At 43.3% G+C, this 27,040-nt stretch overlaps 1 protein-coding gene across 1 annotated transcript; it reads left to right on the plus strand.

Annotated features, from left to right (window-relative positions):
- Positions 1-24,999, plus strand: mdfi (MyoD family inhibitor). The gene is made up of 5 exons (XM_071910846.2): positions 1-272; positions 1,538-1,740; positions 10,544-10,687; positions 19,858-20,229; positions 21,419-24,999. Exons 2-5 carry the CDS (start codon positions 1,590-1,592, stop codon positions 21,670-21,672), a joined length of 921 nt encoding a protein of 306 aa, XP_071766947.1. The 5' UTR covers positions 1-272; positions 1,538-1,589; the 3' UTR covers positions 21,673-24,999.
- The last annotated feature ends 2,041 nt before the right edge of the window (positions 25,000-27,040 follow it).

The following is a 27,040-nucleotide window of genomic DNA, read 5'->3' on the forward strand; positions in this document are numbered from 1 at the left end:
ACTAACTTACCAACATCTGGTCTGCTGGAGAACGGGGCGAGTCGGACTGAGAAACTTCAGAGGCGGAGAGAAAACTATCTTCAGTGGAGAAAAATGCATTAAATCAAGAGTTTGGGACGCATGAGACGAAGAGAGAATTCGTGACCGTGGAAAGTGACAAGAGTGGGGGGAACGAGGACTGGGAAGGTCGGAGAGGGAGAGAAGTCCACCTGGAGAGGTCAGAGAATGAATTAGGCAAACAACGGCTGCACTGTGTCCCAGCCAGCAAGAAGGTAAGAAGTTGTTGAAGTCGTTTCCCTTGCTGTTGTTGTAGGTTAAAGTGAGGTCTTCTGTATTATAAATCCAGGCAGAACAGGATCCCCAGGTTGGGGTTGAGCTCGGTCTGAGCATGCAGAGACTCGTTTTGGGAAAGCAGGGCACAGACGTGTATAGCCTAATAAAAGGTAAACAGAATAAAAAATGCCCGTAGTTAGTAGCCTGCACTCTAAATCTCAGATTCAAAAGTAGCCTACATTTAAATGATGAGCGACATTGTTTTTAAAAAACGTGGGTGTAATAAAAAAATATAAATGTTTGGACTTTTGGCACTGTTTTCAAAGAGTGTGTGTGGTGTGAGCTGTTTTCACTTTTCCCGAAAGTTCTCAAACCTTTCACCATTTAAAAAGTACACTACAGTTACTTTAGAGAGACGAAGTCGTTATGAAGCCAGGTATGAAACTGATAAAACACTTCTAAACCAAGTGTCTCGACTACAAGTTAAGTTGCAGAAATTGTCAAAACTTTTACTTGGTGCGAGCCACGGGAGCGCGCAAACAGCTGTCCAACTGAGATGATTGCGCAGGGAGGCGCGCGCAAAACACATGTTGGCACGTGACACATACAGCACTTGCCCAGTCTCAATAATTAGCCTAATTGTAAAATGGGTAGTCTCGGTCCTCTGATCTGATTGGCAGAGCCATGAAGCCGTTCTGAAATACCCGATAATCGCACACCTGTGACCACATAGCAGTTAATTTAAGTTTTAATGGACTAACCGAAAATCATCCCATTCATACCTATATGTAACCTAGCAACCACTTGGTTTAGCTGCTGTTCAAGAACTGCTGTAGGCCTATATGGATTGGCAGAATAACAACATTTCATTGTTATTATTATTAAATTATTTACTGATTTACTGCTATTATTTTCAATTTTTGAATTATTCACGATTGATATTGATATTGAAAAGATTTATTGGACATTTGTGTCCTTTCATTTTTAATACAAGGTTGTGTTATCGCCGTTTTTAAAAGCAATAAGCCACTTTATCACATGCTTTATAGTGATTTTAGACTAGCTGAGAGGGTTTTATGCCCCTTTCGAGGCATATAACAACACCTCTCAGCTGATCTATTATCACTGTAGAGCACAGCTTCGTGGCTTATTGCTCAATTTAAAATACTATGAGACCTCTTTCATGTGACCCATGCAGTAATTTCTGTTGTGGTTATATGTTGATTTATTGGCTTCTTTTCTATATCCTCTCTGTGCATCCCAGGCTCACTCCTTGCCCCCCCTCCCCCCCACCTCCTCCCACAAGAGCCAGGCCCATGCCCATGGATGAGGAGAGGAGTGCCCCTGCCATCTCCCCAGAGCCACCTGATGATGGGGACCCCGGTCTACCAGCTCCACAACCCAGTGCACACACAACCGCCACCACAGAGACAACAAACAGCAGCCCAAACCCAAAGCCCAGTACAGGTGAGGAACAGGGTACAGCAGAAAATAGGCAAACATACACGGACTGCTTTCTTGACTCCTTTGGCGTGTGTGTGTGTGCGTGTGTGTGTTATAGAAAGAAATAGTCTGCAAATGGTTATGTGATAGGTCTGAACATGCCTTGAATAGGCTAGTGTTTATCGCTACTAACACCAAGTTTTGTTAAAACCTCCTTTGTTGTCTTTTGGTGTGTGTATGTATGATTGTGAGTGGCTGAAAGAAGACAGAGTGAGCAAGAAAGAAGTTAGAGAGATTAATCCATTCATTATGAGAGAGAGGAGCTGGTGGATTAGTGCAGACAGGGAAGATGTCTCCATGCTCTTTCACGCATGTGAACCTCATTATGGTAGGTTGGCTAGTGTGTGAGTGTGTGTGTGTGTGTGTGTGCATGTGTGTGTGTGTATGGCTGCATGCATCGTATTTTCCTTTCTTTACTAGCTATAGGAGACATTCTTACCCAAATACAAGAATGCACCCATTTACTCACCATTGTGAAAGTGTATTTAAGTTGATGATAGTTTTCCAAAGTAGAAGTGAGTCATGGGTGTGTTTTAAAGCCTTAAGACTAGTAACTAGTAGTCGCTAATGATAGGTCCAGAGCCTGTGTTCCAGTGACTCCCACTAAGTCCCAGGAAACTCAGTGTGTGTTTTTGGTGGAAGGCCTAGCCATTCATTAGGTCAGAGGCCACCGACAGGCACAACTGTTATGTGCCAAGGCGATCGGAGATTGGTCTATCTGGGGGACGTGTTGCCTTGTATCATGGATGATCTGAGGGGTCAGGGCCCAAGCAGCTCTGCGGAATGATAAAAGGACTCCTGGGAATTCGGGAATGCCCCCCTGACCCTCCCTGCTCATGCGATTGGTCATGGTCAGGGTTGACTGACAGTGGGGCAGGGACAGGAGGACATGGACCAACTCAGGGCAGCAGTGTCCCTGAATGACTCATCTAGGATCAGCTGAAACTTCCTTCATGCTCCTTCAAGCTTCAGGCAGAAAAACACTACGCTGACTGTAGATCAGAGTGCAGGTCCTATGGGGTAATTAGGGTAGGTGTGGTTAACAGTTAGGGAAGTGTGCAGAGGTTTTAAGTGGCTTGTTGCCATGGGAACCTGCCACAAAAATCTTCGTTGGTAGGTGGAGTTTTTTTAATTTTTTTTTTTAAAAAGGCATGTCTCGACCCAATCTATTATGATTAGTCCACTGAATTTACAATAACACAGGATCCACACACGCACATCTCTGTTCTCTGCTACATTGCGGTTTACCATTAGGAGTGTAAGTACAGCATCAGATTTAATGATAATGCCTGTGTAAAGAGTTTTAGAGTTATTAAACAGGAGGTTTGTGCCCCAACATGTTCTCGTGGCTGTGCTGACTTTACCTGTGCTAGTGCTTCAGGAAGCCAACACAAAGTACAACTGTGGCTTCTCCCACTAAAGTTAGACTATGTGTCTGGCCTGGTGTGTGTGTGTGTGTGTGTGTGTGTGTGTGTGCGCAGGCTGAGGGTAGGTAGGTGAGCCAGGGTGGGGAGGGGAGGATTGGTCAGGCTACCACAGAGGGCAACAAGGCCTTGCTTTCAGCACTCTGCTCTACCCCCCATCCCTTAGCTTCTAGAGTGCAGGGTGATGGACCTGGCATCACACACATAGCAGTTAAGCACACACATACAGGTGAGCCCACTCACACACACATACACATACATACACACACACACACACACACACACACACACGCACACACATATATAGGGCTCATTGAGGCCTGAACTGGACTTTTACCACAGTAGTGTGTGTATGGCTGCATGCCTGTGTACTTAATTCCTTCATATCTGCGCACATCTGCGCATATGTGTGCAAGTGTGTGTCAGTCAAAGAATGTTTTTTTGGTGATTTCACACCAACCAATCAAGCCAATCCCAACCATAATAAGCACGTAAAGCTGAACAAAAGTAAGCTTAACTGAGCACTACTCAGGAGCTGAGTATTCTGTATACTGCATATAGGAGCCAATTAATCAGAACGTACAACATGAGTGCAAAGATAGCTTCAGCTTCCAAAAAGAGAGATGGCCCGCTGGTCGCTCCACTAGGGGACAGCAGGCTTTCCCTAGAGGGTTTGTGATTGAAGCTCTGCTCAGTCATCACAAGACCATTGAACGGTGGTGTGTGTTGACAGATGTGTGCCTGTCTCTGTTGTGGCTTTCTACCAGAGCACAGAGCGTTGCTCTCACTCAGGCATGAAAACGCAATGAGGCTGCCTGTTTATATGGGAGCCTCTACCATTCATAATACCACCACATGCTAGTCTCTCTCGCTCTCTCTCTCTCTCTCTCTCTCTCTCTCTCTCTCTCTCTCTCTCTCTCTCTCTCGCCACCTCTCTCAGTCTGTCTCTCTTTCTCTCCCTGACTTTGCCTCTCTCTGTCTATGTCAGGGTCTCACTGCCTTTATTTCCCTCTGTTCCAGTGTGTATTCCTTGTCTCTCTTACTATAGATGTTACCATTTGCCTATTTGTCTCTTTTTAGTCCTGAAGGTTTGTTGAGGCTGTTTGCGTCGTTGTGTCTAATTTGGTTTCTCACACAGATTGAAATAAACTAGGAGCAATTTGAGGCATTTTTACAGCATATTTGAACTACGAAAATGAGCATGCTTTTTTTTCTTCACCACCTCGCAAACATTTGAGAAACTGTTGCTGCTGCTTCTCTGGTGGCCTGCACTCTCTCTCTCTCTCTCTCTCTCTCTCTCTCTCTCACTTTCTCAATTCTTGACTTGAGTATAGTCTCCGGATCCTCACAACCCCTGTCATAAACTGTGCTGACAGCTCATGTCAACATGATGTGATGTTACAAACTAGAGAACAAACTGACTGTCTTGTTGAGACACTTGAGCCAGGGGCCAGTCTGTGTCGCAGCGACATAGAGGATGGAAACCTCATCATGTGTGCGCTTGTCGTCTCTTCCAGTTGGTTCAGGTCTACAGTTGTGGGGCAGATGTCAGGCATATCCTATGTGCTCTAGAGCTGTGTATATCTTTGGAACTGTAGCCTGTGTGTTTACAGGTTTAGATGTTTACTTGTGTCTTTCTCTTCATCCTGGTGCTCTCTTACGTGATGTTGGCATGCAGAATACCGAATAGTGGAATTCTATACATGATACATAGAGACCTTGTGATGATCTAGGCTTACTCTGTTGATATTATACTTTTGTTCTCATGCCATTTAAAATTGTTGGAATTATTTGATCTCCAGATCTTTGAAGGCTTATCAGTATCTGTTTTATTAACGTTTGATGTGTCCTCTGTGTTAAGGGGATCCAGATCTGTCGGGCTCCTTGTGTTTAGATGCAGCAGTGTAGCGCTCCGCTAGCGAAGCAAACACATTTTCCCAGGAACCAGAGGAATCTCAGAGACAAAGTAGCACAATTAAATTCCCCTTAAGCCTGTTCAACAGCAGACAGTTTTTGTCTTTAATGAGCTTACACTGCTTCATTCTCTCAGCAGCTATAATCTCTGATTTTGGACATATTCCAGCGCTGCACTCTCACAGCCCCTCTCTAGGATGTGTGTTTGTGTGTGTGTGTGCGTGCACGCTCAACTGTTGGCTGGGTTTCAGCTAACAATTGTTTCTTCTCTCGTTTCCTTCTCACGGTGTGTGAGTGTGTGTGCACGTATGGGTGTGCATGTTTGTGGAGAGATGCAGATAAAAACCAAGCCATTGTAGTTGTCAGTTCACCTATTGTGTCCTTTTCTTTGAAGTATTCTTCGTTCTGGACAGAACCCCAGTGGTGGTGTGTGGTTTCAATCAGTTCCAGTCATTACTGCTGGCCAGAGAGCTACTACTGCTTTGTCTCCACTAACTCCACTCTGTTGAACATTACACTTTTCTGTCGCTCTCCACCTCATCTTTCATTTTGTCTTCCCTCCTATTCTCTGAACTCTTATCTCTATCTCTGTGTATTTGGAGATGAGTCAGTAGGGTGTGAATGTGCACATCCATTTGTGTGTGTGTGTGAATTGTGCACTGTGAAGTTTGATCAAATGCAGCACGCAGAGAGGTTGAACCCTGACAGTATTAAACAGCCTAGCTGCGGAACATTCTGTCGCTATATGATAAAAGTTTCACTTTCTTAACTCTTTGCGCGTGCATTTGTGCATGCGTATTTGTGCTTGTGTGTGAGTGTGTGTGTGTTGAGAGGAGGTCCCGTGGGTGTATATATCCCTTTGGCAAAGACATACATGCACAGGCAAACACACACACACACACACACACACACACACACACACACACGCACGCAGGCACACACACTCAAACATTGTGGCACTTCTAAAGGAGTATTAGTGGAGCTCTAGAGGCAGGGGTGAGCTGGTTTGAAAGACAGCAGGTAAATCCTGGGACTGACAGTGAGACACAGCTCAGTACTCTGTTCTCTCTAAACCACCCCCCCCCCCTCAGAGACATACAGAGGAAGGAGTGGGCTGCGCTCCCCTTCAGGTGATTCAGGATGTGTCACATCGTTTGCCTGCTCATATAACCTGTGTGTGTGCATGTGTGTGTGTTTGTATTGTTTTGATGTTCCTATGTGATCCATATGTTTCTGCTTTAACTGTTAAAGTTGTGTTTACTAGGGGACTGAAATTCCTCTAGATTGCCCCTTCAGGGCCAATGACACGTGTACATACACCAAACTACAATCACACGCAAACACACACACACATGAACACGCGCGTGCACGCGCAAACGCACAGTCAAGCATGCACAAACAAATACACATACTCACCCACACGTGTAAACACACAGCCAGCTCTACTCAGCGGCTCTTGATTGCTCTGGTCTGATTTGAATTAGAGGCTCATCTTTCTCAGATCTCAGAAATGGCTCTGAGGTCGGGCGGTTTGGTGGTTTGATGCTGATGCCAGCGCACGATTGGTTGAAGGCCTGCTTGGATGGCACTGGGGTTTGGTGGGGATGTGTTTAGCTCCAACAATAGTGGTTTAGAACGTTTACAGAGGGAAAGCTTAGGCTGAGAGTCCCAAGACTTACACACTTTTAACCCATGATGCTCCGACAGCAGCAAGAGTCTAAATGAGAATACATAAACTGCTGGATGGATGGATGGATGGATGGATAGAGGGAGGGAGGGAGGGATTTGGCTGACCAGATGATTGAACATGTATTTAGTATGGATGTGCAGATATTCAGTTTGTGCTAAAATTTACGACTAAAGCAAATTGGTTGCATATCTTTAGCACTCATGTTGCCAAGGTGGGCAGAGATTCTCTCAGTTTGACTTCTGTCACACTTATTTTTTTTTTTTAACTTCTTTTTATTTCCTTTTATCAAGTGCAATCATACAGTACAGTCACATGTTCAGAGACACAGCACAGGCATAAATGTCTTAGGGGGCAGTCCTTGGATTTCGGTATCCTCTCAATGTCCATATATAGTTCCCATTCTCAAAAAACAGGGATGCATAGTGACATTCGTCCACGAACACATAGAAAACAGATAAATATACATTATTTAAAAAAAAAAAAAAAAAAAACCATGTAGTGTTCACCTTTAAATGAGGAGAAAAGAAATCCACAGGAATTGTTTCACTATCTATGACTTCTGTCACACTTATGAGGAGCTTGCACAAATGTCCTGCTAGTTTCGCCTTCTTCTTCTCTTGTGGAAATTGCAGGATTCTTTATGAGATGATTCAGAATTGTTGCTGTGGAGCCATGGTACCTTACATTGAACAAGATTGGCCTTTACTTTCCTGAAGTTTGCCCATGCTGGGCTTTTGTGTGGCTTTGATAATAACATAATTACTGCTGAAAGCAGCTACCAGAGGATGAGTACAAAACATGCCATCTGAAGTGTTCTAGCGGCTGGTCTATAGCCGATGCTCTTATTCAGCCATTTGAGCTCATAGCTCATAGCTGCATAGTTCCACTCTTTTAAAATTATTACGACCTATCTCAATATTTGAAAAAATAAAAATAAAAATCAGCATCAAAAAGTCACCATTGATTCCTGCCAACAAATATTCAAATATTCATTTATGACCCATCCTTAGTATTTGGATAAAATGGATGATACTGTATATGCATGGATTGATGGCAGATGACTAGATTTATGAATGGATAGGTGAATGGATGGATGGATGGATGGATGGATGGATGGATAGATAGATGGGTGAATGGATGGAAAGATAGATAAATATGTACATTGCATGCCAGTCACATAGCCTTTTATACTCACATATCTCCAAACTAGACATTTGGCAGTGTTGAGGGCAGCAGTTCTCATTGGTGGCTTTCATATCTGAAGCAGGCTGATTGAGACTAATGGATACAACATGGACGACTCGGCCTTAGAAATGGCTTCCACATGCAGGAGACAAACACACACACACACACACACACACTCACTGTAGAATGTGTATGGACAGAGCTGGTACTAGATATAGGGAGATAGTGTGTATGTGAGAGTCGGAGAATCATTGGAGTGCCGTATGCAAGTGTGACTGTGTGTGTGCGTGTGTGTGTGTGTGTGTGTGTGTGTGTGCCACTGTGTAAGAGAACATAAGAGTAGGAAGCACTTCCCATCCCTTCAGGTCCTGTTTACATCTTCTCCAACTTCAACGTGTAGAAATCCCAATACACACACAAGTGCCCGCAAACACACACACACACAAACAGATGAAAGCATACGCAAACACACAGAGCCTCAGATGCCTGAGACACTGTTCCTCTTCATCAAGGTCAGACCACCTTTACGTAACCAAGTTATTCAGACCAGTAGCTTTGAAATATTTTCCATCGGAGATAGTGGAGATAGTGTTCATTCAGTGTGTGAATATGAGCAGGCCAAGTGTTGAGGTGTTTGGATGTCTGCAGGTTGACAGTATTTTAGCATTTAGTATTCTATTTTGATTTAGCCTCACTAGGTTGTGTTGATGGTTATGGGTTCATCCCTGTTTCTACATGTTACATCGTCAACCTGCACTTCCTGGTAAGCAACACATTTTGTGAGCCTGTGAGTTTATTGGCTATCATTAGCTGAGTTTGATAAACAAATTTGCACATGAACAGTTGTTTTTGTGTTGTTTTTATGAAGTACTCAACAGTTTATTTTCACCCAAATGTGATTTGTGAAAATTATTCCATCATTGAAACCTTATCGAGTTAAAATAATCCAAAAGCTACTTGAAAATTCCTTTTTTGTGGTTTTGATATTAAAACGAGGCGTGCATTCAAATGTACAATGCAGGCTAACAAACAGGCAGTAATGTCCTTGGTAAAAGCCTCAGGTCTCAGCAGTAGTTCTGCAGCTGGCTCTGAAGGCAGTCGGGCTGAGAGCAGCAGTTTGAGGCAGGTTTGAAATAAACTAGTAAAGAAGCAAAAAACAGCCAGACACCTAGATGTTTATATACCACCATAGACAAACAACATGGTGTCTGCTTTTCACACTCATCTCATAAATAGCCCAAAATAGTGTCTTTGTGTGTATGTGTGTGCTTGAGTCATGCATGCTTTTTCATATGTATGTGATGTGAGAGAGCACGTTCTTGTGTCTTTTTTTGTTGTTGTTGTTGTTTTTTTTACATTTTATACGATAACACTTCTTTGTCATGGAATAAAACTGTCCACATAATTTTGCTTTTCCTTATTTACCCCAAGGCACTTTAGCCTGGGGTCCTATTCTTTCACCAACTTTACAGCCACCACACCTTTGCGTGTGTGTATGTTTAGCTGTATAAAAGTGAATTTATCAATAGAGTTATGCAAAATATGTGAAGGGATTTATTTGGAAGAGAAGAGAGGGAATGTGAGCTTGAGAGGAGGAGTGTGAGAGGCAGGGGACAGGAAAGAGAGGACAGATAGAGAAGTGAGGGAGAGTGGATAGAGTAAATAAACATAGCCGGGAAGTGTTGAGTCCACGCACAGGACGTGGTTTGGTTTGAGTGTGTGTGTGTGTGTATGTGTGTGTGTGTGTGTGCGTGTGTGTGTGTGTGTGTGTGTGTGTATTTATCAAACCCAGCTGGCTCCCATTTGCCCAGGAATGAGTCTGCACCTCTCAGAGGCCCAAGCCTGCCCTGCTTTGAAGGCCTATGTGCAGTGTGTGTATGTGTGTGTGTATGTGTGTATGTTTTTGTTTTTATAAACAGTGTAGTGTATGTGTGTGTGTGTGTGTGTGTGTGTGTGCGCGCGCATGCGCGTGTGTGTATGTGTGTGTCTGTGCATAATAGCAGCTTCATTAGAAGACTGCATGGTACCAGTGAACACATAAAATACCCAGACACGTATTTACTGTATGTAATATATATACGTCCTCTTGTTCACATCTAAACACATACACATACATTCACTGTTAAACACACACACTCACACACACACATAGACCCACACAGAGACTCCAGGTTTCACAAGCATGCACATAGACCCCTAAACAGTCCCAAGGGGTTAGATTTAACTGCTTCCAGATGCAAGTTCAGGACACAGCACAAACTAACACACACACACACACACACACACAAAAAATCTTCTGCTTTTTTGCAGTCAGCAGAACTACTCTGTTTAAATCAATTAAGTGCTGGTGGATGGGAAATGACATGGCAGCAGAGAAGTTTACTAGAAGTGGGGAAACAGCTTGTTGGTGATACCTGTAGCATCGACATGAAAGGCAGCTACACATCTAGTAAGGAAAGCTGGAAAATACTTTACTAACTGCTGTGATGTTATGCAAAACTGAAATTCAGTTTTTTTATTGTGTGCGCGTGTGTGTGTGTGTGTGTGTTTCCAGATGTGGCCAATACCTATACTGAGCCCCTCATACTGAGGTCAAAGGTCACCCCAGAAGGGTTGCTAGGAGACGGAGGGGACAATGGCAACAACAATAACAGTCTCTCACACCCGGACCTTACAACACCCAGCAAGAGTATTACCTGTAAGTAAATACAAGCAGACTCACACACACACACATACACACACACATACACACACACACACACACACACACCCAGAGGAATTGGTGAGTGTTTTGGTTCCATTACCGATCGCCGGTCTGATGAGTCACGTTGTCCTGACCTTTAACAAATACATTTACACACCCTGAAGAAATAGGTCAGGTAATCTTACTCTCACACACACACACACACACAGACGCAGACACAGAAATATCTACATTGTCAGCTAAGTAGGTTAGATTTCTGATTTCCCAACACGAGCAAGTCTACACCCAACTCTCCACAAATGAAACACCTTGCCTCCTTTCTTCCACCTCCCTCTGCTTCTCCACATTTTATTCTCTCTCCCTCTGCTTTGTTGAAACTGTGATTGTTAGGGTATTACCATGACAACGCTAGGTGAGTCTGGCTAGCAGTGTAGTTTTGGCTTGTTTTTCTCAGGTTCCTTTAGTTATCTACGCCGTATTTGATGCATCACTGTATCAGTCAGTCAAAAATATGGATTCTTAGATTTGATCTGATTCAATCTCCCCTCATTTGTGTTTGATGTCACTGTTTGATCCATGTGTGAAACAGATTATTGACTGATCCAACCCGCTCCTGGTTCTCATTGCTGTAATATAAAATAGACCACTGTTGCCTAGTTGGCATAGCTAGTTGGCAGTGGCATTGGAGTGAGAAAATTGCAGGAGAAGAGATGAGAGATCCTCATCTTGTGTGAGCTCTATTTACGCAGAGCTTTCCGAACCTAAACCACTCCTCAAAATCATTGTCCTCTCCATTGGGTATATCAGCACCTCTCCACCTCAGTTTGATGGTGTCTTGTGTCCCACTTCCTCCCCGTTCTCCTACCAAAGTTATATCACCATCCGCCACACATTCTCCTCCCTTTTCAGTACAAGCCAACAGTAATGTCTCAGTCTATCTGTATCTCTGTCAGTCTCTCTCTTTCTATTGGTCTGTCTCTCCCTCTTTCTCTCTCTCTCCCTCTCTCTCTCTCTCTCCTCTCCATGTGCAATTGAGGTCTTACTCCAATCCTCTGTATCACAGCCAAATGTTACACAAGTATGCTCTTTCATTACCCCACCGCACATATTCGTCTTGCTTGCATTCCAATTTGAAATCAGAAGAATCTCAAACTAATTCTCAAACTAGTTCTGCTCTGTCATCTATTCACTTAGATGACAAGCTCAGCAGTAATAACGGCCCCAAGCCTGTAGCTACGTTGTCTTAATGCATGACCACTAACCTAAAAGCATTATAAACATTTTAAGCGCTGTTTGCTCTACAGCAGTCTAAATCTGTCCTTCCTGTCCTTCCAAGAAAAAGGAGGGATGGTGTAAGCGAATGAGTGATGGATGGAAGGAGGAATAGAGAGACGGGAGGAAGGTTGAGCAAGCGGACATATGAGCATGTGTTACTATGAGCTTTCTTCCTGGAATCCTGGGCCAGTCATGGGCGACACACACACACACACACACACACAAACACACATTCACACACACACTTGCCCCATCGTAACAGGTAGTTTGCGGTAACTCAATAACCAGAAGTTACAGTCAGGAAGTGGATAAGTAGGTGAATGCAGTGTGTTTGAGCTGTGTGTGAGTGGGTGTGTGAATGTCCGCTGTCTCTGTCTGTGTTTGCACCTCTACCTGTCCTGTCTGTTGTGTGTGTGTGTATTTTCTGTCCCAGGCTGGGAGAACGACTAGTCTGGGTCTGATCCCACATTCCTCTCGCTCTCTTGCTCTTTCTCTCTCTCTCTCTCTCTCTCTCTCGTTCTCTCTCCCTTTTATTTTACATCCCCATAAAATCTATGAAACCCACCAGCTCCATATGCTGTGCAGGGAGAGTTACGCAACAAGGTTTGGACAAAATGTACGGCCATGTACACCAATCCTCACCGCCTCTCTCACTCTCCCTCCTTCCATCCATGCCTTCTCCGTCTTCATGTGCCTCCTCCCTTCATCCATAGCTTCCTCCCTCTATAACTTACACAATTGCACATGTTTTCAAGAGACTTGAACCGCAAACTAAACATTGCTAAGTGGTAAACTTTATCCCTTTCTGCTGTGAACATAGACAGTATATGACATGTTTGTCAGCATGATTATACCTTTGTCTCTTTGACTCTGTGTATATGTTTATCTGCCCCTCTCTCTCTGTCTCTCTTTCTGTCTGTCTGTGTCAGTCTGCTAGTATTAGTCTGTTGTGTGAGCCTCATAACTTAAGCCACTATTAGCACAACTGCTGTGTAAACATGTGTCTCTGTGAGCTTCAACTGATGAATCAATCATCATCTGTTTCTCTGGATTTATAATGAGAGATAAAACATATTAGAAAATAGCAATGACTCAGGTCTGTGGTGAGGTCATGGCTGTGTGACATCTGTGTTTGTGTGCCTGTGTGTGTGTGTGTGTGTGTGTGTGTGTGTGTGTGTGTGTGTGTGAGGAAACAGAAGCAAAAACAAAAAAGTTCTCAGCCCATATGCTCTGTCTCGCAGTGATGACATCATGGCTGTAGCATGTGTCTGGCCCTGGGCCTATGACAAGCTGTCTGAGAACAATGTGCAGAGAGCTGTTAACGTGTGTGTGTCTGTGTGTGTGTGTGTGTGTGTGCGTGTGTGCGTGTGTGTTGAGGCGGGGGCCTCTGCGTGTGTTTGTATCTTGATGTGTCTTTTTCAGAAGTGTTCCATTCACTTCATTATGAACTGACTCTTCCGCACACACACACACATTCTAGCACACAGTGAAGCTCCTTGTCAGTGATGTCATTAACACACACCCCTCGGGCCCACTGCTGTCTTTGACGTCACAGCAGGATACGCTGGTTCACAGATGTTTAACTGCTTACACACATGTTTGGACTCATGAGGAACTAATGACACTGGTACTGCATCACTCATAGGATCACAGCAACGCAGGGACACTTCCACTTTCTTGCTCTTTCTCAGTTTGAACATTGTTCACCGCAATGAGAAATGAGATGAAAATAAAAGAAAGGGGATAATCTGTTTATGTATGTACGTGTGTGTGTGTGTGTGCGTGTGTGTGCAGGGGAAATGCTGAGCGGAGTTGTTTGTTATAATCTAGTCATTAAATGGGAGGACATGTGCGATGGCTGGGCCGGTGTTGTTGGTGGGAAATCTAACAGGACTGTGACACTGCCTTTAATTAGAGACCAGCCGCTGTGCTAAACCTCGACACCGCCTTCTGCTGTGTCTGCAAATTCTCTCTCCCACCTTCTCTCTCTGTCTCTCTCTCAATCTTTCTTTTTTTCTCTCTTTCTCTCACTTTCTCTCGTTCCAACTTTGCTATCGCTCTCTCGCTTTCTCGGCTACCCCACTCTCTCACACACGCACACACAGATATTTACCATCAGTGAGATAACAGTGACACAGAGTTGAGTGGTGGAAAGGCCAGCTGTGGGAGAAGTGATGTCACAGGGGTCAGGTCAGGGGTTATAGTGTATGTGGGTGAGGTGAGTGTTTGATGGTTAGTGGTTGATGTCTGGGGTCAAGGATTAGTGTTACTGTGGGTCATATTATTCTTGCCACACTCACTGTCTTCTCTTAGTCACTCTCCCACAAAATACAGCCCTCGTCCTCTGCTGCTAGCTACTGTATGTTTCCATTTGTCTGCCAAGTGAATTTCATGCAAACCTTAGAAATGTTGCAAAAAATTAAATGTGAAGTAGGTGTGTTTCCAGCACCTAGGTTGAAGTAATAAATAGGCCTCCTGAATGTCCAAAAACGAGACTTTGCAGAATTGATTAGTGATGGACAAGTTGTTGTTGTCCTTTTGCATTAGCTAATGATGGCTATATTTCATGCTTTGACCTGAAGACAAAAACAAAGAAATGCACCTGGCAGTATTTGAATGCAAACAACGAATGGCCATACAATCACAATGGGCACCTTATAGCAGGGTTTTACCTTGGTGCTACATGTGCGGGCAAGCAAACGCAGTCAATCGACCATCTATATCATGAACTTGGACCCTTGTCAGTGGCCCCAAATCACTTTCAGTGCAGAAGTGGCTTGATTAATTCAGGAAAATAGTTGACAGGTGGTTGACAAAATATTCAAAAAATAAACATTCAAGTAAATACATAAAACAAGTGGCTTTTCTTCTATTCTAATTGTTTTATGACAACCAATATGGACAATGAAGCAGCATTTAACCAGGCAGGAACCAAACATGCTAGTAAAATATATATTCTATTTTCCATCATTAGGCAATATAATTTTCAGGTAGCTGTATATCTTTAAGCATTTCACAAAATTAAGAAACAGAAAAATACCAAGTTTCGATAAATAGTTGGTGGTTCACATGCAGTGTTAGAACACTGCATACAAATTACGGGCTAATAATTCAGACCTGAGCCAACCCAATGTTAGAGGCTGCTGGCTAAGCCTCTCTCTCTCTCTCTCTCTCTCTCATACACACACACACACACACACACTCTGTGCAGTTATTTAGCAAACAGACCTGGCTTGCCTACAAGTAGTATTTCCTCTTTGATTACGAACATTATTTGCGCATATCGCTGAACACTGATTGCTGCTTTCACTTCACTTTTCCTGCTTAGCGAGAGTGGGTACAACAGCGCTCATGAGCGCCGTCCTGCTGGTTGGAGTATCGTATAGCAACCAAAAACAGAACGTGGGAAAATCTAATTGAAAACAGTTCTAAATCACGTTTTACAGCACTAAATTATCATTTTTCCATTCTGGTGGCTTTGGTGCTTGCCAATTATGCTTTGGTGCCTGCCAAAAAATTCTCTATGCAGAAAAACCCTGAAGGGAGTGACAGCGGGTAAAACAGTTCTGGGAGGTCGTGGTGGACAGACAGAGACATTTCAGAATGTCCAAAGCCGATTTTGAACTGTTGTGCAATGAAACTGAACCATTTGTTGAGTCATGTATGCCAAGCCTACGGCATTATTTGTTCAACAAATTTGTTTTCGTTGAATTATTTATTGTATAATTTCTTTATTGACAAAAACATTCCACCTTAAGCAAGCCTGAAAACATTTTTGCAATATTGAGGACATTTGAATACATTTTGCAGTTTACATTCAGCTTTTATAATTTGATACATCATAATTAGCAAAGAAATACAGATACTCCCTCTCCTCTTCTCTGTTGTGCTAGACTAAGTAAAAGAGGATAGAGGTGTATTCATGTGTGTGTGTGTGTGTGTGTGTGTGTGTGTGTGTGTGTGTGTGTGTGTGTGTGTGTGTTGTGTGTGGTTAGTAAGGTGGCAGGGCTGTCCACCAGCATCAATGCATGCATCGTCCATCCATCCATTCTTCCATCCATGCATCCTTTCAACCCTATTTTATTTCCTGATTGAGCTATGTTATGGAACCCGTCACAATTGGTCTGATCTTTGTCTGCAATGTCACATGTTTGATATCGTTTCAATAGATAATGCTTGATAATAATGAGATAGACAAACTGCACGGGTTGCAGTGAGGGCTCAGCACAGATTTGTAGGACTAAACAGGGTTGGTGTGGAGGTTGAGGAGAGTGACAGGAGAGGAAACAGCAGGATAGAGCAGTTGGGACAGAGCCTGAGACAATTCACAGTCATTTCTGTGACTCATATCACCAGAGGATAAGTACAGAGAGGGATGAACAGCAGTTCTCTGGTCTGGGAGGGAAGTGTGTAAGTACAGGGTAGCTGAGAGACGCCAGGAGAGGAGGAAGGGGGTGGGGTGGGGGGGATAGAGGTGAGCACTGCTGCAGTCAACTGACGGTGACTCACTCATGCTTGCTCACTGGCCAGACACATGTGCGCACACTCACATGCATAGACACAGACACACACACTCTCTGCGGTTTCCCAGTCTCATCATGTTAACCCCACAGTCATTTAGCTCTTTATTTGTTGTTATTTTTAACTAGCTGCCACTGCTGAATCATTGTGTTTATGAGTCACACCCATGCATCCTACTGCCCCAAATATGCACAAGCAGCAACCCATTTCTCCCATTTTGCTCCCTCTCTCTCACTCCATCTTTCTCCTTTTCTTTCTTGCTTTCAGACAAAGGGGCCTTGTGTGTGTTTGTGTGTGTGTATGGGTGTGTGTCTGCGCATGTTCTTGCGTGCATATATTTGTGGGTGAGCGGGCATTGCTGCCTAAACTCAAGCTCTGTGCGGAGACAGTCATGACTCGCCGTCTCTGTCTGTCTGTCTGCCTGCCAAATCCACCTATTTACTGCACACACACATACACACACACAGCATACACAATGCACTCACAAGGAGTATGAATGTCCTCCCCTCTATGATTCATCCATACTGCTCTTTCAGTCTCTACTTATTCATTAACAGCTGAACTACAGGTATTGCAGGCAGAATTTCCTGGAGAACAATACAGCTGACCAGTGCAGGGTAATAATAATACTAACGTGCAAATGGTTAACAGGGAGCCAGAGGAAAGAGAGGTAGAAAGGGAAGATATGGAGAGAGGGAGGGAGAGAGGAAGAGAAGGAGACATAACACAGCAGAGCAGCAGGTATTGACTTTTGACATACTTCAGAGGAGAAAGTATGTTTCCTTCTCACTGGCTCTGCACACATACATATACACATGCACACACACACACTGGCCCTGCAGCTTGCCAAACATCTGGAGCGAGGTTAGAAAACGCTGAATGAAAGAATCTTTAATAACACTGGATTGGTTGTGTGACTGCGGCTGTCAGCCAATCAAAACAGGCCCGGTTGGGTTATCTGTCTCTGAGCGGTTATCGAACGGACGCTTTTATTGCCAGTCGTGTTTCACTGCTATAGCTCAGGACCACACTCTGTTTGTTTGCCTCTCACTGTGTGTGTGTGTGTGTGTGTGTGTGTATGTGTGTGTGTGTGAAAGAGAGAGAGTGAGAGAGGGAGAGAGAGAGTTTCTCCTTTGATATTCTATGAGTCTGTTGTACTGTACCCAGCCCTGTTAAGTCTCACCACACCTCTCGACATCTTGTGCTTTCAGGTCAAGAAAATATTTAGGGCCTCAATAGGATGGTATTAAATACTACCATAATATATAAAAACCAGGCTTCCATTTTACTCTTCTCTTCTTTTCAGGGCGTGTGTTTGACTTGGCAGCAAAGGTGTGCTTTTCACTGCCTTGTTCTCTCTAGCAGGATAGTTAGTAGCTACTTGGTGGCACTTGGAGGTAAAATATACCAAGTGGCATATCCAGCCAAGATCAACAAATCTGTGTGTGCATGTGCTCAAGTGCCTGTAGATAGGCTCATAGATATACGTTGTGTCAAAACTGCTCGTGATATTATTTTAAAATCTCAGGTACTGAATGGAATCAGGTTTTCAGAGAGACATATATTTCTCTCCCTCCCTCTGCCTCTCTGTCTTTCTCTGTCGTTTGCCCTATATCTTTCTCTCTCCGTGCCTTGTTCTGTAAGAGTCTAGACAAGAAGGATCAGGGGTCAGCTCAGTAAATACATGGCTCTTCCCATGAGCCTCTGCCTTTGGGGTGGGCTGTGTCGTTTGACTCAGTTTCCCAGAACCTCCCTCTCTGTGGTGCTGCATCAGCAGAAGTCTGGACACACACTGAGAGGGGCCTCAGTCCTGCTTCTGTGCTGCACACAGCTCAGGGGGAGGTCTTCGCACATTATGCACACATGTTGGCAGGCATGCTGCTCATATACACATGCATGTGCACACGCACACACGCACACTTTAAATATTGCATTCTCATTAACATACAGTATATAAGCACCTATTAAATTCTTCAGTTCTATGTACTAGTTCATACCCACATCTCAGATTCCTTTAATACAGTAATACTTGAATTCTATGCACCAGTCCCTCTTTATCTACATCCTATACTCCCATGCACCTCATATACTGTGATTTTTCTAATACTTGAATTACTTTGCATTAGTCACTGTTAATGCACTGCAGTGTTTTGTTTTGCATTGTTCACTCTGGTCTTGTTTAGGGCTGCAACTAACGATTATTTTCATTATCGATTAATCTGTCGATTATTTCTTCGATTAATCGATGAATCGGATAAAAAAACGAATTTCAGCAAATTAACACTTTGAAATAGCTTAATCATTAAATTGCCATAATTTTAATAAGTGATTAGCTCTACCGGGTAGTTAACTAGTAAGTAAGTAAGTAAGTAAGTAAAGTTTATTTCTAGAGCACATTTAAACACAGCTTAAGCTGACCAAAGTGCTGTACAAAAGAACATTAAAATATAAAGTAAAAAGTAAAAAAAACACAAAGAGAAACATACCATGTCAACAATAAACAACAAGGGACAAAATACAGAATTATAGACATGACAACAGATTGAAAGATTAGTCGGCCAAAAAGGCCAGTGAATAAAAATGTGTCTTTAGCCTTAGCTTGCTAGACTAACGTTAGTTATACTGCCTCTGCTCTACCACTGACGTTAGCCAGCTAGTTAAATACACTTGTCATGCAATATTGAAGTAAATTTGACTTAATAGACCATTCAAGCTGGATCGTGAGCAAACACCGGCTATTAGATAAACGAGAAAAACTACCTGCTGTGAGACGAACGATTCCTCACTTCAAAACGCAACGCATGCCATGGGTCTAAACTCGTTTAATTAATTAAAGATTTTGTAGCAACTTACCCTGCTGTTGAGTCCCCTTCATCCATGGCTCCAACATGTTGTCCTTTCAGGTGTTCTCTCATTACCGTGGTGCTCCCATGCCATGCAAGATCGGTTTTACATAGTTTGCAGCTAACACACTTTTTACTCGAATTTAATGTGAAGTGCTCCCATACTATAGATGATTTTGGCCGAACAGTTTCCTCCGCCTCCGCCATGTTTCAAATGGTTTTTTTTCTTGAAGTGACCAGCTCCGCCATAGACATGTCTATGAGCTCCGCGACACAGCAAGTGACGTAGCCAGCTCTGCGACCCAACGAATCGATAATGAAATTCGTTGCCAACTATTTTTATAATCGAATTTTATCGATTTCATCGATTCGTTGTTGCAGCCCTAGTCTTGTTTTTACTCTTGTTTGGAATGTGTTGTGACCCCAAGATTTTTTTTTTATACCTTGAATTGAATAAAAAAAAAAATTGGATGTTCTTTTCAGCTTATTGTAAATGCTTATACTTTTGTCCCTGCTCTCCCCCAGGTCAGCCAGCAGCCAGACCCACGCCCATTCACCACACCCAGCCATGCCGAACACAGCCCAGCAGCCAGCTACGCAACGGATCCAAGCACCACACGCACGCACACTCCCCTCATACGCACTGTCCGCATCACACGCACACACCTCACACACATGCACTCCACTCCAACGGGGTCAGGAACGGGAGCACTCATGAGCGTCCTAAGCTGGGCTCTCTCCCGAGAGGCGGCTCGTCCACCTCCTCATCCTCCTCGGCGGGAACCAAACACACCAAGAAGTTGCAGTCCAACCCCTCTATCACCTCCCAGAGCAGCAAGAGGAGCAAGAGCAGCTCCAAGAGCAACAGCTCCCAGATCCCCACAGAGGCACAGGATGGTGAGACACAGACGCTCATAGAGGGACTGGGAGTAGTTGGAGAGGGAGGGATACATAACAGGGTTCAACATTAAGATTTTTTTCCACTTGCCCGCTAGTAGGTCAAAATTTTACTTGCCCCTAGTATATTTTTCACCAGCCCACCAGCCAATAATGGAAATAACCTCTTTTTCATAAATGTAAGTAATTTATTACTGTAAAATGTATAATATTGACAGTTCATAATATACAGCAGCAAAATGACTGAAAAATAAGCAACAATAAGGTAAATAATTGATAAACTGTAAGTAAACTTGAAATGTATGCCTTTTAACAACTATATAAAATTCCAAAGTATAAATTGGCCTTTATAAATTGCTACTTATTCAATCATGAATGGATGAGCCCTCTTTACCAAGAGATAACTGATTTCTGTAGGTATAACCAGCAATAATATGGAAAAAACTAATCAGGCCAGTAAATCAGTAAATCTTGCCATTACATTAATCATACCCGACGAGCAGTTGTCAGCCGCCTGCTTTGACATCAAGGCTTGTTCTACCACCTCTTGTCGTGGGCACTGAGTGTGGGTTTGTGCAGTTGTCGGTGTCTTTAAAAATGAGCCAGTTTGATCCGCCTCACTTGAAATCGACAACAAACGGTATAAATGGTATGGTATTAATTCATCATTTTCAACCCAAGGTAACTGTTCCATGAAAGAAACAGCTTTTCTCTTTTCACTTGGTATAATTCAAAGTACACACTGTCAAGTCTGCTTCACACAATTCTTAATGTCGCTCGGTCCCTGAATAACGCTGAGCTGGCGTCCGATTGGATTGTTATTGGAGGAGAGTGGGCCAGTGGCAGAGCAGAGAGGCTTATCACTGGGTGAGATATAGTAAGACCAGAATTTTTTTTTTCAGGCACTGGCCCTATCGGGGCCCAACTGTCCTAAGTCAGTATCTTACTGGCCCCCAGCCATTGGGCATTCCTTACTGTGAAGCCCCGCATTGTTGAGAATATTTTCCTTATCCAGCATTAACCAATATCCCACTCATAAATGTCCCATGATTGCCAATCTATTCATTCCTTTCCTTTCCCTCTTTCTCTGCCTCGCTCTTTCTATTGGTCTGTCTCTCCCTCTTTCTCTTTCTCTGTCTCTCTCTCTCTCTCTCTCTCTCTCTCTGTCTCTCTCTCTCCTTCTCTGCAGACTGCTGTGTTCACTGTATCCTGGCCTGCCTGTTCTGTGAGTTCCTGACTCTTTGTAACATCGTGCTGGACTGCGCCACCTGCGGCTCCTGTGCGGGCGACGACTCGTGTTTCTGCTGCTGCTGTGCGTCGGAGGAGTGCGGCGACTGTGACCTGCCTTGTGACATGGACTGTGGCATCATCGACGCCTGCTGTGAGTCTGCAGACTGTCTGGAGATCTGTATGGAGTGCTGCGGCCTTTGCTTCTCCTCCTGAGGCGCTGCAGATGTCTGCTACACATTCCCAGAAGCCCAGGAATGACTTGGACTGGTGTCCTATCAACGCTCCGAAGTGCCTTGCCCAGTCTCTGTTGTCTCAGCTAAGCCTGGCCGCTGTGGTTCACGCTAGATTGGCTGGCCTGGTCGGTTCAACGATATCTCCAAAGCTTTTTACAGGGTTTGCCAAGCAGCAGAACTGACCTAATGCTGAGAGCAGGCACTGGTGAACATTTCCTTCTTTTAGACAGGGACACTGGCCTCTCCTGCCCACCCTTGTCATTGCTGTTGGTCCATTGCTAAACGGCTGGGTGTATGGTGTATAGTGAGTTCCAGCTGTGGTCCAAGAGTGTCTGTCAGGCTGTGCGGACTGGGCCTCTGGACCCTCACCGAACAGGCTCTTATTACAATGGAGCCCCTTGTGCCTTCTGAATGACTGGAGTTCCCCAAGCATGAAAAATGACCTCCAAAGGCAAATGAGAAAATGGCTCCATTTAACCGGATTTTAGTGTTTCTGGAGATAAGAGCAGCAGCATAATGGGAAAATGGGTGCTCAGATCTCAGTAGAAATGTAGTCTGTCCCTCTGTCCTTGGCAAGGTTAAAGTCTTCCAGTTTGATTGCATATGGTCGCTTTTGCAACGCGCACAGTCCATGTGGAGGATACATCCACTGCTGTCCTTTGTCCCTGTTTCGATGTACTAAATAGCGAAAATCCTAATGGTGGCTAGTGGCAATATTATAGACATTTCTTTCGTTATTATGCACCTCACCTAAAGGACTTATTCAGAGAAGAATCATATGAGAGAGTCATGCGTCAGCCTGGAGATGGGTCCCATCAAATGAGTACTGTAAGTGTTGGACAGTCCACCACAGATCTTGGGGTTGGATAGCGTCTGCCATGGACACAATCTTTACTCGAACATGTGAAGGGAGAGAGTTCTAAATGAAAAGGCTCTCCTCGTTTTGTGTTACACACCTTGTTTACTTTTACATTTTTATCGAGGGGCTTTGGCTGTATTCAGTGAATTCTTGTATAGGGAGCATTCTGGTTGGAATGGTCAGAACTGGTATAGGACTGGAAGGCATCATCTCTTTTTGAATACATTTCATTTATTTTCGTCATTCTTGCTAAGTGAACAAATGGCCATGGCTTAGCTAAAGGCCTGTATTTTCATGTAGATTCCTCGCCTTTACCAAATCTCTATTAATCCTTGTTTTGTAGATTTTAGTTAAGATATTTGCATTTCTCCTCTAATGTGAAAATCACATTTCTGTGTTATCAGGTTTTGCCGGGCTCTCTCTAAAGCAGACATTGCTCAACATCTAATTTAATTCCCTGAGTGAAAATCTTACGATATTATGCTAAGTTAGATCCATATGCTTGTAGTATGAATGGTACGCTTTTGATAACAGGACTCACACTCTCATCTGCTCAGACGCATACCTTCTCCAACCCAATACCTCTTGAGATGTCACCTAGATCTGTTGTGCATTTTAAACCGACTTGATACAAATCTCTCTCCTCTCTGATCCAATACTGTTAGTGCAATCCTTTTTTCTCGGAAATACCAAGGAGTTTGCTGTTACTGGATCTTAGTTTCTAAACCTAGAATTACATGTACATAGAAGGGTTTTTGCTATGCTAATGTGGCCATGGTTTATTAAACCCTATTTTAAGGGCTGAAATGTAACACTGTTGATTATGAATATATGCTAAGGCTATAATCAAACTGATAACACCCAGGCAGAAAATGCAAGCTTTGTGATTTCAACTAATGCAGTTGAGAAGATATTATAAATCTGCATGTCTCTTAATGTGCGATTGAACATGTTTCACACGTTGGGTCATGTTCAAAATCACTTTGAGACAAAATCCTGGAAAGCCCTGGAAAACAATGCAATTCTGTACTGTATGGAGAGATTTATGAAGGGAGAACTGGACTATATGACGCTGTTATAGGTCAGAAGCAATCACAAATGTCATAATGATATGGTTTGTTTGGATTTGAAGACATCTGAGTATGCAAATATTTCCATTGAATTCCTTAAATGTATTCATTGCTGAAAGAAAACACATTTTTGTTTTCAGTATTTTCCACATTCAGTATTTTCAGTATTTTTTTACCATACCATTTTTTTTTTTTTTTTATGATTATCACAGAAATTTCAAAGCCATTGCCTTCTATGCATTTATAATCTTATTTCCTGGAACCTGGATATTGGATGTTAAGGGCTGGCCAACTGTGCTAGTAGTCTGAATTTTATCTTAGCCCAGATGAAATGTTACCAGACTGTAGCCCACTATGATGTCATTTTGTTTACACTACCCCCATTTAATGGCAATTTGCATTGCTGTCCTGGATATCACAATAAAATCTCTTGGTTTAATACAGAATAAACAATGTGAACTCCGCGCTACATGTAACATTCCTGTTTACAGACTTTTCTTCTTTTATTTTCATGTTGGCTGCAGGCTTTAGCCTTATTACATAGCCTCAATATTACGCTACATAAATCGTCCAACTGTACCCTAGCCTTGCCTGTAACAACAACTTCTTTGTTATAACATCTATGCAACAACCCCATCTATCAAAGCATTCCCTAATGGCTACAAATAATTACTTGTTCATAAACAATAGGGAATCACTGAACTTCATAATATCATGAAATTCAGAAAACTGTATATCAGAATGTTAGAACGCCATCGATAAGCATCAAAGAAGAAATGGATGAACTGTACAGGACCAGCCAATTAAGCAATGCCACTCCGTCATCACTTGCTTCTCAAATTCATCTCACTCTATCTACTCTGTCTATTCACCACTAAATTTACTCACCAATGGGGAGCTGGAAAGTTAGATTTTCATGGCTGCTCTTTACTTTACTTTCCCCCCATAGTCATGACTTGACAACACTGTACAGTTGATTTAGTGATGGATCAGAGTGTTGGAGATAACTTTAAGATGTGTCTTGCTCCACTCCCTGGCTCATACATTCATCCATACATAGATTCACACACGTGTTCAAGCATGCAAACTCTAACCAGCAGTAGTAATTCTTGACATTTCAGCAACATTGTCGAACAGTCAAAAGGGAAATGTACCCTACATTGTCAGATCTGTGTTGTCTCATCTCTGACACTGTCTAGCTTTTCTGTTTCTCTTAGTCTCCTAGTCCTGTCCTGCCCTATAACAGGCTATTGAACAACATCTCATGAACGTAGAGGATAAAATGTTAGTCAGATCAAATGCTCTGGCTCTCCTTGGTGCAGTCTAGGGCTTATGTCCAATGTGTGTAGTGTTTACCCCTTTGTCGTGTAATAAAGTGACTGAGTAATAGACGTAGTGCATCAATGTTAGTCTCATTTTTTGACCTTGGTCACGCACATCTTTTACCCTGCTGCGTTTCATTATTTCTCCATAAATATAATGTTCTAATCATCTCTTACCATTTGGAGATTTTCTCATAACCCTACCAGATTAGCTGTCTCTGAGCTGAGAGGAACAGAGAGAAAACAGAGAAAAAAAGGGAGAAAACAGAGCAACAACTGGGCTCATGCAGAACAGAGCACTTTAATGTGTTTTTTAAAGGCTTGCCAAAGTCGTTCAGTAGGAATGCCTGTTCAGGCCAATACATCAATGTGTGGAGAAATGCAGGGGACTTTTTCTGTTAGAGATCTCCTGCTTCTTCTGTCTTGCTCAATCCCTCCCTCATCCTCATTGTCTCGTTCTGCATTTCATCTTTACAGAAGAGATCAGTTGAAATATTTCATGAAAAGAAGCCCTGTCCCCTCTATGTATGCATACTGTATACTGTACGTGTGTGTGTGTGTGTGTGTGTGTGTGTGTGTGTACAGTCCACTGGGTGTGAGGTGTTGGCCAGCCTCTATTTCTTATAGACTCTGTGTAGAGGTCATTGATAAGAGGCCCAGTGTTTGGCCCTGAGGCTACAGCCTGTAATGGGGTCAGCTACTGTGTATTTGTGTGTGTGCATGCACGTGTGTGTGTGTGTGTGTGTGTGTGTGTGTGTGTGTGTGTGTGTCCGAGAGAGGCAATTCAACTGAGTCGAGTCAGACAGAGAGGCAATTCAAGCTTCTCGGTGGGAGTAGAGAGAGAGAGAGGACATCTCTGTACATCTGCAACTGTTTTGGAGGAAGCCATGTTGGAGCCGACCCTCATTTCCCTTTTCTTGTACACACACGAGCACACACACACACACACACACACACACACACACACACACACTCAACAAAATCATAAATGATATACACCCCCTCCAGAAATTTCACATGCACAAAGCAGGCGCAGGGGACAAGTGGCTATTGAATATTAACCATGAAATTACAAAGGCTGCATTCTAATGGAGGTGATGAGGTCAGAAGCTGGGATGGAAATCATAAATTAATACCCCTGACATGACAAGCCACTCGCCTTTGGCTCTCACCAAACACAGCTCTCCCTTCCTCCACTGAAGTCAGAAAGACACCTAGAGAAGGAAATACTCTCTTTATTATTAATACGCGGGTCAAAGGAATGCAACAACAGACACAGAACTCATACAATACGCCTGATCCTTTACTGATGTGGCCACACATCCTACTGATGTGTGGCTATTGTATGAGACGGCAACCATATAACCTTGAGCTGTGGATAGATCTATAGGGCTTATGGTTCAAGTGCTCTCAAGAGACTTTTATTACAATGTCATCTATTTTGCATCCTTTGTATTCAATTGAAATCTGCGGCTTTCATCTGACACTGACATTGCAACCTATTTTTTGATGATTCTGACTGAATATATAATTCATGTGCAGTGTTTGGCACTTGATAGTGTGTTTGAGTTTGACATTGCCAGACACAAAGAAAAGAACACCACTGCCTATTGTACACTGGACTATCAATCCACCTAGATTCATACTTGTTCTTACACTCGGAGGCACATTAACACCCACACTAAGTTCACATCATCTGTACTTAAATTTGGGCTGAAACTTGGTCTCACAGTTGGAATGATGTATTCAAATTCATGTTCAGAACAATATCAGGACACTAGCACTGACTCTTCCTTGCACTGCACACTCGAGACTCAAACAGCTATTAACATCAGACCCCGAGCCTGGATTCACACTCACAGCCACTCTTGGTTTCACATTTAGAGACACACCTTACACTAGCTGTTATCGTGGAATTCACCCTTGGATTTATACCTGGACTTCAAAATGGAGCTGACACCTGGACTCACTCTCGCACTCACACTGGGACTCTTGCATGGACTGCAGTTTGTTTCAGTCACACCACACCTGACAGTGATTCACAATCCATCTGGCTCTATCCAGTGGTGACCCTGTTACAGTACTCTTTCATGGTGT

This window comes from Centroberyx gerrardi, chromosome 5 (assembly GCF_048128805.1).
Source record: "Centroberyx gerrardi isolate f3 chromosome 5, fCenGer3.hap1.cur.20231027, whole genome shotgun sequence".
Lineage (NCBI taxonomy): Eukaryota > Metazoa > Chordata > Actinopteri > Beryciformes > Berycidae > Centroberyx > Centroberyx gerrardi.